Here is a 10940-nt window from a genome sequence, read left to right as displayed (position 1 = left end):
TAGAGAACGCATGCGCACAAGTGGACGGTCCCGTTTATTTTTTACTTTAATTTTAGTTATTTTTTTCTACACAACACACTCATACCTATAAATCGGTTTTAGCTATAATAAACAAACTATACCTTAATTTTATATAAACTTCTACGACGGCAGCTTTGTACGCATGCGCAGTAGAGTGACGGGCGTATGTGTGTTTTTAAATGTAAACACGGTGAGGGACGAGTCAGCTGTTTTTGGTAAGAAAGAAAAGCCAACAGATAAAAACTCACCACCCTTCTTAACGGTGTATAAAAACTGACATCTTATATTTCATCTGAATTGTGTCTATGTTACAAACGCTGTTTTTGTTTTGTTATTTTCTCGCTCGCTCACTGTGCCGTGTCGTTGAACGTGACTTCGAATTTCCAGCTAGTAGCTGCCTTTTAAAGCTGTACTGACATTTTGATTCTTGCTTTTTGTAATTTTTCTTTTCTTTTTGTAATTTTACTCCGCACGCATGCATGTGTGCAAACGTCCTGCCTAACACATTCTCAACATAGATCCGAAGATTCGTGTCAGAAATAAATTAATTATATTCCTGGGTGAAGTCCTTTTTTCTCACATCTGAGAGGGGTCTGCTTATGTCAATAAACGTATGTTCTTAGAAGCCAACGTAAATAGCCTTTGTGTTCTCAGCAACATCCGTAATTTGTTAAAGAACATGAAAATAAATATGTCTAAATATTGTGTCAGCAGTGTGTTAGGTTTAAGACTGTGCATGCTTAGGCACGCCATTGAGGGCCGTCCTGGACAAAAATTAAGCTGATGTATTTGCTGTGCTTTATAAGAACATGGAATACAACTATAAAAAGTCACTCAGTCATCACACCTGGAGACAAGCTGTTCACATATCGGCCTTCCGTATGACCCTGGGTGAGTTTCCAATGAATGATAGATTGTAAACATTATAATGATATTTTGAAATACATATGATACGAATTAACAAGCAATATCGTGGGAATATTTTGCTGATTGTGAGAACTAAAGAGGAGAAGTTGTGTGTATGATATCACCATGCAGCAATTAATTGATCTGAAGAAACTCGTGATCGAATGTTACTCAATTCAAACGATGACTCTAGACAAAGTACAGAAGTACTTACTTTAAAACGTAATCAAGTATTTTCTATGACATTATAATGTATCATGTAACGGTAATTCAGAAAATCTGACTGAATAATGTCAATATATCGATTTGAGTTGAAAACGACGGACTATAAACTTCATCTGTTTTGTTTAAATAATGTAAGATCGTACTGTAGAAAATGTGTTTAAATGCAGCAATAGTCATGTATTTGCTGTACATTGTGTAGAAAATATTTGAAACTAACAAAAGCACCAACACTAGTGAGTTGATGAACATGGAAATGTTTAAATATTGTAATATCCTACTTCAGTATAGTAATTGGATAAAACGCAGCGACAGTAAAGTAACTCACACTTCATTCATCGATTTTGTTTAAATAATGTAATGTAATATCATACTGTAGTAAAGACGGAGTATGTGCAGACATATCTTTGAAGGTGGTCAACTAGAAAATTTAAGATGATGGATTTGCTACCGTTTATAAGAACACAGAATACATGGCTGAAAAGTATTGTTGTTTCTAAAGGATGACTTCCCATAAACATATGTAGATTTGTATCACTGAGTTTTCTATGCTCAACACGGCATGGCAAGAAGGCTCCTGTCATCTTATGGATGCGAATTGGAAATGTGACTAATACGCCCCTAGTGTAAGAAATATAGAGATGCAGGTTTGTGCTCTGTTTACATTTTGCTATATGGCTAGACGATGACATCACTGTGGCGGTTCAGGACTGAACATTTCTAGACATGTCTTTAGTGGAGTTGAGGCGATTATATTTACGGTGGCTTCTAAGAACATATGTTTATTGACATAAGCAGATGTGAGAAAAAATATACTACGTTATCAGCCAAATCCAGCCTTTGTGTTTTTGTGTGTTGACAGGCTGCAGGAGCAACTACTACTACTACTACTACTACTGCTCCTTGTACTATGCATGATGAACTTGACTTGCTGCTGCGCGAGGGACTTTGCGGAGACTCTGCCCCCCGAGATGAGCGTGAAGATCTTCGGCGAGCTGGACGCCAGGAGCCTGTGCCGCGCCTCGGCCACGTGCCGCCGGTGGAACGCCATCATCCGGGACAGCGCGCAGCTGTGGAGGACACAATGTCTCAGCATCATAACGCTGTGCCACAGGGAGGTGGACGCCGACCGCAGGAATGGACTCTCCTGGAAGGTGCGCACCGACCAGAGATGAAAACGGCAGCAAAAGTTCACGTCGGTTGCCATTATCGCAATTAGCACAATAGTACTAAAAACAAATGACGGATACTCTCTCCAAAAACAATGCAACAAATTTTGCTTTTGATACAAAAGTATAAAATCAGTAGCCCTATGTACTTTTTTCACATTTGAAACTGTAAACAGAAATAGCCAAAATGAATTCTAGGTCATGCGAGAACAAAAGAAGAAGAATCATCTTTATTGTCATGAACATGCATGCATGCACACGGAATATGTTCTCTGCATTTTACCCATTACAGTGAACACACACACTTGTTAGTGGAACACACTAAAGCAGGGGGCATCTTAAGCGCCCGGGGAACAGTTCGGGGTATCGCTGTCTTGCTCGAGGACACCACAGCCGTGAGTCCGGGCTGGGGCCACGGTTAAAAGAGTGTACGTGTGTGTGTGTGTGTGTCTGTGTGTGCGTGTGTGCGTGTGCAGGACTCGCTGGCGAGGAACTACATTCGCAGCCGCGTGAAGCTGGACTGGCTGTGCGGTCATTATAGCAATGTGGCGTCGGCCGGCGAGCTGCGCGGCAGGAAGATGGCGCCGATGGACGTGGAAACCTGGGGAGAAATCCTACAGGCTGAGCTGGACCGATGACTTCATTGGCATTGCTGTTCTTATTTTTCCCTAATTGTATGTGTATCTTTTATTGTTTTTTTTAAATACATTTCTGTACTTGTTTTTTAAAAGACTTTTGAAGAAAATAACATCACAAGTATGAGAGAGACTGAATGCGATCAGCTCACATACACCAATGATGGGGAAAGTACTGATTTTCATTGTTACTGTGACAGTAACAATAAAGTTCTAATTTATTCTTTAAAAAAAAGTAGAATCCTATTTTTAATCTCTAATCTGGGCCTGCCAGTATTTACATGATCAAGACTCCAGGAATATTTGTTGCATTCATTTAGATTTTTTTTAAATATGTCATTTATCTAATTAAACTCTTGGTCAATTGATTTATTCTAAACAAAAACTAAAAATTGTAATGAAATCAACAATTTTACAAATGTATTATTGGTAATTTATGTTAGTAAAAAATGGTAAAATATATTAAACGTGAGAATGATTTTTGTAATCAAAATAAACAATTTGACATATTTTACATGTACATTTTAATTTCTTTGTACCCTGCTGATCTGTCTGTTACAAAACTACTGTGTGCCCACCCCTCATCTATAAACAAACATTAAAAATTACTATGTATCCTATCCTATACTAGATAGGATAGGATACATAGTAGATAGATAGATATACTAGATTTTATTTGTTAAACGTATTAGCTTTATTAAGGTTACATCCAGAGGTGGACAGAGTACCCAAATATTGAACTCAAGTAAGAGTACTGCAAGTTTTTGGAAACTGGAATACTGAAAAACGTGTGAAAAATGGCTCGTAAGATGTCCTGAATGAAGTGAACATTTTGAAGTTGGAATGGTTTGGAATCAGTCAAGAAATGTGGAAGGGTTGGGTTCATTTGTAAAATTGCTGAAAAAAAACAACATTTCCTCTGTGGGGAAAAAACACAACAAGCAGTTCATTGAGTCACTGGAATACTGGTGGCTGTTCTTCGGTTTTCCCGTATGACTGTAATATACTGCCCCCTGCTGGCCACGGGCGGCACACCAGAAGGAGCCATAATGAATTAATCATGATGCACAAACTGTTAAAAGGGACATATTTTGCCAAAGCAATTGTTTCTAATATTTGGGATGTAATATTGTCTCTATGGTTCCTCAGTAAATATGTGTAATATGAAATAAAGTCGTCCGAGCATTCCAAAGTTTTTTCTGAGAGGAGTGATATCAGTTCATTCGTATTTCTCTATTTTATCTACATAATACATAATAGTATAATACATAATACACACACTATTTTCTTTAACCCGCATATTGCGAGGTTGGCTCTTATTGTGAAATCCCCGAGCGGCAGCAGCGTTGTTACCTTCCGCACTCTGGTCCTCAGCCTTCCCTCCTCCTCCTGCTTCAGGACCCCCCCACCCCCCACCCCCACCCCCCACCCCCAGACCTCCCCTCCTCCTGAGAGGCGTGAAAATGGACGACGTCCCGGCGCTGGTTCATATCTCCATCTCGTTGTGGATCCAACCCAACGACGGCGACGTTTTCTTCAAGGTGGACGGAAGCCGATTCGGACAAACCAGAACCGTCAAATTGCTCACGGGCTCCAAGTACAAGATCCAAGTCCTCGTCAAGCCCGGAACAGTCGAGGCCACGTAAGGAAAAAAAAAGACGCACTTTTACAGTATGGTATATTGGAATATGCATTATTTCATTTTGCATGCAGTAGAAGCGTGAGGTATTCAAAATTAGACATCTAACGTCAAATATGCAAAATACTCGGCGTCACGTGACCTCGCGAATAAATGATACGGGCGCGTGTCTGTGCCTGGTGCGTGCCCGTGGACGCGCATGGGCCTACTGCTTTGCAACATGGATAGGCATCGACATAAATGTGCATGTGTGCGTGCGTTTGTTTTAACATGACTTCATTGGCTGAACGTGCTAAAAGTAACGAGTTGTATTACAATATTAATTTCTATATTATTACATTCATATTGCAATGATACATGAACCTAATCTGGTTCTGCTGCAAGGCACTATATACATCTAATAAAGTTGTTAGAATTATGATAATAATAATGATGATTAATGAATACAATATATTAAGGATGAAGCTAACAAATTACTTAGCAATAAATCAGTTGTTTATTTTTTCAATGAATCGTATTAAAAACTTTTTAAAAGAAATTTCCATCCCTTTATTAAAAAACAGGCCATTATTTCAAAGTGACAGTGCAGAAAATGCACAAACATAAATTGATGATGATTTGGTTCCTGGTTTGGTCAATAATATCTGTCAGAAAATCGGCAACAATGTTTTTCATTGTAAAAACAGATATTTGCAAAGATAATCATTCTGCTTTCCTGGATGACTACAGAAATCTGAGATCTTTTTGGATTAAAAATAAAAAGGTAGGTGCTAAAAAATGCATTTTGTCCTTATATTCATTCTTTCTATTGAAGTCTGGTCCTGAAAAAAACCCAACTAAAAATAACATTAAATATGATGAAAATTTTACATTTGAGTTGTATACAGAAAAAAAAATTCAATCATTTGTACAGGTGGTGGCACAGTTAGCACATCTGCCTCACAGTTCTGAGGACCCGGATTCTCGCCTGCGTGGAATTTGCATGTTCTCCCTGTGCCTGCGTGGGTTTTCCCCGGCTACTCCGGTTTCCTCCCACATCCCAAGAACATGCATGGTAGGTTAATTGAAGACTCTAAATTTCCCATAGGTGTAAATGGGAGTGTGAATGGTTGTTTGTTTATATGTGCCCTGCGATTGGTTGGCCACCAGTTCAGGATGCACCCCGCCTCTCGTCCGAAGATAGCTGGAATAGGCTCCAGCACACCCGCGACCCTCGTAAGGATAAGCAGTACGGAAAATTAATTAATAAATGAATGTGCACCTGTACTTTGATTTCCGAGTGACCTTGACCTTTGACCTTGGTCGATTTTTTGTTTTGTTTTGCAAGGCAAAATTTGAGTTATGCGTATAATATATCATATATCCTATCAGTATCATATAATTTGACCGGTGATTGGCGTCTGTTTCGTCCAGTGAGTCATCAGCAGTCAGTGAGCGGCCAGCAAATCACGCTACAGGAAGGCGGGACTTAAGCAGGAGTAAAGTCAGAGAGGGAGGAGTAATACATGCAGACTGAGTTACTATAATTTATTGTACTACACCGTGTGCGTGCGTGTGTGTGTGTGTGTGTGTGTGTGTGTGTGTGTGTGTGTGCGTGTGCGTGCGTGTTAGAAATATGAACATCGGTGGTGTGCTATTTCCTCTGGAGGAACAGTCGCGAGACGCCGATCAGGTTGTCTATCACGGGCGTTACGACACCGAGGGCGTCCCACACACCAAAAGTGGCGACCGGCAGCCTGTGGAAGTCAGCATCCAGGTCAGCAACGCACGACCAATCTTCATCGACACACTGCTCCTCCCATGACTGGTCACACAGATAGACAAACAACAGATGGGTCACCAGACTATGTCAAACCACGTACAGACAAACAATGTACTGGTACATTACATGTAATGAGATTACGTAATTTAATAAAACATTTTGTTTTAAATTGTCATTCATTACAATACTGGAAAAAAATGTGTAGTTAAATTCTAATTGCTTTTTGAAATTTCAATGATTGAAAATTGTAATCAAGAAAATTTGCAAAAGCAACTGTAGTTTAATTACACATTTGGAAAATAACCGCAAAAACTCTCTCTGTTCATGTGCCATTCTGCTCTAGTACCAAACATTACATATTTGTACAAATATGACCTCTAAGCTTGTGATGCAATCCATTAGTTTGTCTGAGATTTTGAAATGGTTGCTATGGTTTTAATCCACTTTTTTCGAGGAAACTTCGAAAGGTCTTGATGCGTTCATTCAAAATTAAATAAGTCATCAAAATGTAACTAGTTATTTTACTTTGAGAAAGTCATTGGAATAGTTAGACTATTACATTTTCAACAGGGTAACTTGTAATTGTAACCAGCTATATTTCCAAACTCATCTTACCAACAGTCAAGTAAAAATGTTTAATTTTTTTTCAGAATTCCACTCTGTAAGTCTTTGTTGGGGTCACGCTAGGCAAGTTGGTGTGTCAATCAAAGGATATCCAATTATGAAGCAGCAACAAAAAAACACATTGCTGACAAGCATATGGAAAATGTGTCACTTCCACGGTTACCAATTAGCGAGCAATCAAAAGACACAACTGTTTTATTTTGAAGTGCTAACGTCCTGTTTCTTGCTGTGCTCGTTTCAGTTTGAGCGCGCGGGCACGTTCGAGACGGTTTGGCAGGCCAAGTACTATAACTACTACAAGCGCGAGCACTGCCAGTTTGGTAACAAATTCAGCAGCATCGAGTACGAGTGCAAAACTAACGAGACGCGCACCCTCATGTGGATCAACAAGGAGGCCTTCAACTGAACGCCGCTGCCAGAAACCACTCAACATGATTTCTTCTTCCTCTTTTTCTATTATTTATTTCAATATAGTGTACGATTGTGTATGTGTTGTGTGTAGGCTGACCGGCGAGCAGGATGCTGGGAAATGTAATGAACAGCAGTCAATACGGAATTTGATTGACAGATGCTAGGGAGACCTCAAGAGTCACTCGCAGCTTCCTGACATCATTTCCCATTTATTGCCAATAAGTTTTGTTTCATGTGTTTTACTTGATAAAAACAAAAACAAATGCAGAATCGTTTTCTCCTTTGCTGAATTAAACATTAGAAAGTGACAATAAACCAATAAACATTATATTATTATCAATCATGCATGTCCATAATTATTCATCGGCTATCTGAACAATTTTAGTATAAAAGGAAAAGTAATTCCTCAGAGATTCCAGGGTGTGTGTGTGTACAGTGGGTACGGAAAGTATTCAGATCCCTTTAAAATGTTCACTTTTTGTTATATTGCAGCCATTTGCTAAAATCATTTAAGTTCATTTTTTTCTCATTAATGTACACACATCACCCCATATTGACAGGGGAAAAAACGGAATTGTTGAAAATTTTGCAGATTTATTCAAAAATAAAAACTGAAATATCACACAGCCATAAGTACTCAGACCCTTTGCTGTGACACTCATATATTTAACTCGGGTGCTGTCCATTTCTTCTGATCATCCTTGGGATGGTTCTACACCGTCATTGGAGTCCAGCTGTGTTTGATTATACTGATTGGATTTGATTGGGAAAGCCACACGCCTGTCTATGTAAGACCTTACAGCTCACAGTGCATGTCAGAGCAAATGAGAATCATGAGGTCAAAGGAACTGCCTGAAGAGCTCAGAGACAGAATTGTGGCAAGGCAAAGATCTGGCCAAGGTTACAAAAAAAATTCTGCTGGACTTAAGGTTCCTAATAGCACAGTGGCCTCCATAATCCTTAAATGGAACACGTTTAGGGCGACCAGAACCCTTCCTAGAGCTGGCCGTCCGGGCAAACTGAGCAATCGGGGGAGAAGAGCCTTGGTGAGAGAGGTAAAGAAGAACCTAAAGATCACTGTGGCTGAGCTCCAGAGATGGAGTTGGGAGATGGGAGAAAGTTCTAGAAAGTCAGCCATCACTGCAGCCCTCTACTAGTTCGAGCTTTATGGCAGAGTGGCCCACAGAAGCCTCTCCTCAGTGCAAGACACATGGAAGCCCGCATGGAGTTTGCTAAAAAACACCTGAAGGACTCCAAGATGGTTAGAAATAAGATTCTCTGGTCTGATGAGACCAAGACATAAATTGTTGGCCTTAATTCTAAGCGGTATGTGTGGCGAAAACCAGGCACTGCTCATCACCTGTCCAATAAAGTCCCAACAGTGAAGCATGGTGGTGGGAGCATCATGCTGTGGGGGTGTTTTTAAGCTGCAGGGACAGGACGACCGGTTGCAATCGAAGGAAAGATGAAAGTGGGCAAGTACAGGGAAATCCTGGACGAAAACCTCCTCCAGAGTGCTCAGGACCTCAGACTGGGCTGAAGGTTCACCTTCCAACAAATCAATGACCCTAAGCACACAGCTAAAATAACAAAGGAGAGGCTTCAGAACAACTCCGTGACTGTTCTTGAATGGCCCTGCCAGAGCACTGACTTAAACCCAACTGAGCATCTCTGGAGAGACCTGAAAATGCCTGTCCATCAACATTCACAATCCAACCTGACAGAACTGGAGAGGATCTGCAAGGAGGAATGGCAGATGATCCCCAAATCCAGGTGTGAAAAACTTGTTGCATCATTCCCAAAAAGACTCACGGCTGTATTAGCGCAAAAGGGTGCCCGAAGATTGCTGGGATAGGCCAGCAGCCCGCGACCCTAGTGAGGATCAGCGGTAAAGAAAATGGATGGATGGATATTTTGTTGAAACCTCTCCCTTCGGTATCCACTTTTCTTTTTTGGGTATGAGCGGACATCTTTTATGGGTCAAATAACAGGTTGGCCATCATACGCAATTTACGTGCACCCATTGGCTTGATTTGTAGATTACCGTATTACCACGACCATAAGGCGCACTTAAAAGTCTTACATTTTCTTCGAAATGGACGGGGCGCCTAATAATGCGGCGCGCCTTATGTGTGCACCGAGTTCCAAAATCTGTAAATGTTGTTGTGTGACTTTGATGAGCGCTCCGCTTGACTGATTGGGAGCATTTCCTGCCGACACCCTGCTTATATATAGGAAAGGTGGACGTGACTGAGGACAGCATGCGGACATTAAAGGGGGAAGGGTGCGCGTGAAGGTGGACGCGAAAGGCATGCCCCCACTAGGTATATAGTATGTGCATTGTGCAAAACAACATGGGTTTGGCTAAGGACCCCCGAAAATAGCACCTACGAAGAGACACGCTTACGAAGCGCAGTTTAAACTGCAAGCTATCAGTTACGCGGAGGAACATGGGAATCGAGCAGCCGCGAGAGAATTGAAGATCAACGAATTCATGGTTCGCAAGTGGATGCCTGGGCTAAGGTATCTGCTTTGACTGCTGTCTGAGCTTTTGCGAAAGCCGCCATCATTGCTGAACAGCCCCCCAGAAATAGACCCCGTAACTGAGACTGCGCCTTTTAATACGTTGCGCCTTATGGTCGTGAAAATACGGTAAGTGTCCGACGTACGTACACATTACATGAATAAACAGGCTTCAAAGTAAAAGCATTCCCGTTTTAGTCTACTCTATGCATAAGGTAAAATTGTTGTTTTTGTTTTCCAATTCCCAAGCAACCGTTCGCGGACCAGGTAAAGCCCGTATTTGGCCCGCTTACCTTAAAATGCCCAGGGTTGCCCCCGCTGGTCATTTGTGAAAAGTGCATCCAATTCCAGAAGGGACAGGAGCAAGGTGGATGAGAAAGAAAAGAGTGACAGACGCAACAATATTGTTATTCCGTATGTTTCATGCCTGTCTGAGGAATTTAGAGGGATTTTCAACCAACACAACATTCCAGTACACTTCAAACCTGGTAACACTCTGAGACAAAGGCTGGTACACCACACACGTAGAAAATAAATCTGGTGTATGCGGTCAAGCGCAGTGAGGAATACACAGATACAATATATACATTAGGGAAACCAACCACTGAGCAGACGCATGGCACAACACAGAAGGGCAAACTTCTGTGGTCAAGATTCAGCTGTCTACCTGCATCAACAAGACAAACAACACTCTTTTGAGGACAAAAATGTGTATCTTATGGACGGGAAAATAGATGGTTGGAAAGAGGAGTGAGAGAGACCATATACACAAGGGTGGAAAAACCATCGTTTAACAGAGGAGGGGGCTTACGACATGACCTACAGAGGAGGGGGCTCACGACATGAGCCATCTCCGACTTACGGAGATGGCTCCGTCCTTTCGTCCATTCCAATGACACTCAATAATTCTGCCTCCAATAAACATCATGGCCTCCTATACCGCTGAACAACTCCATGACCACTGTACAAATGAATGGAATATCAAAGAGGGCGTTTCCACCCAACGACTCTGGTGGATGGACAATGGG

At 41.2% G+C, this 10940-nt stretch overlaps 2 protein-coding genes across 3 annotated transcripts; both read left to right on the top strand.

The window, feature by feature from the left end:
- Positions 1 to 185: 185 nt before the first annotated feature.
- On the top strand, positions 186 to 4131 carry LOC133404392 (F-box only protein 48). 2 transcript variants are annotated; one of them, XM_061680238.1, is made up of 4 exons: positions 189 to 236; positions 828 to 912; positions 2012 to 2303; positions 2795 to 4131. In XM_061680238.1, exons 3-4 carry the CDS (start codon positions 2064 to 2066, stop codon positions 2954 to 2956), a joined length of 402 nt encoding a protein of 133 aa, XP_061536222.1. In that variant the 5' UTR covers positions 189 to 236; positions 828 to 912; positions 2012 to 2063; the 3' UTR covers positions 2957 to 4131. The 2 variants fall into 2 exon arrangements, with proteins under 2 accessions (XP_061536220.1, XP_061536222.1); XM_061680236.1 differs by lacking the exon at positions 828 to 912 and having other exon boundaries at positions 186 to 236.
- Positions 4132 to 4393: 262 nt separating this feature from the next.
- cnrip1a (cannabinoid receptor interacting protein 1a) lies at positions 4394 to 7729 on the top strand. Its single transcript, XM_061679743.1, has 3 exons — positions 4394 to 4595; positions 6204 to 6348; positions 7220 to 7729. Exons 1-3 carry the CDS (start codon positions 4417 to 4419, stop codon positions 7382 to 7384), a joined length of 489 nt encoding a protein of 162 aa, XP_061535727.1. The 5' UTR covers positions 4394 to 4416; the 3' UTR covers positions 7385 to 7729.
- Positions 7730 to 10940: the final 3211 nt, after the last annotated feature.

Source organism: Phycodurus eques, chromosome 6 (genome assembly GCF_024500275.1).
Source record: "Phycodurus eques isolate BA_2022a chromosome 6, UOR_Pequ_1.1, whole genome shotgun sequence".
Classification (NCBI taxonomy): Eukaryota; Metazoa; Chordata; class Actinopteri; order Syngnathiformes; family Syngnathidae; genus Phycodurus; species Phycodurus eques.
Note: the sequence above shows the minus strand (reverse complement) of the source record. Positions and strands in the feature narration are given on the sequence as shown.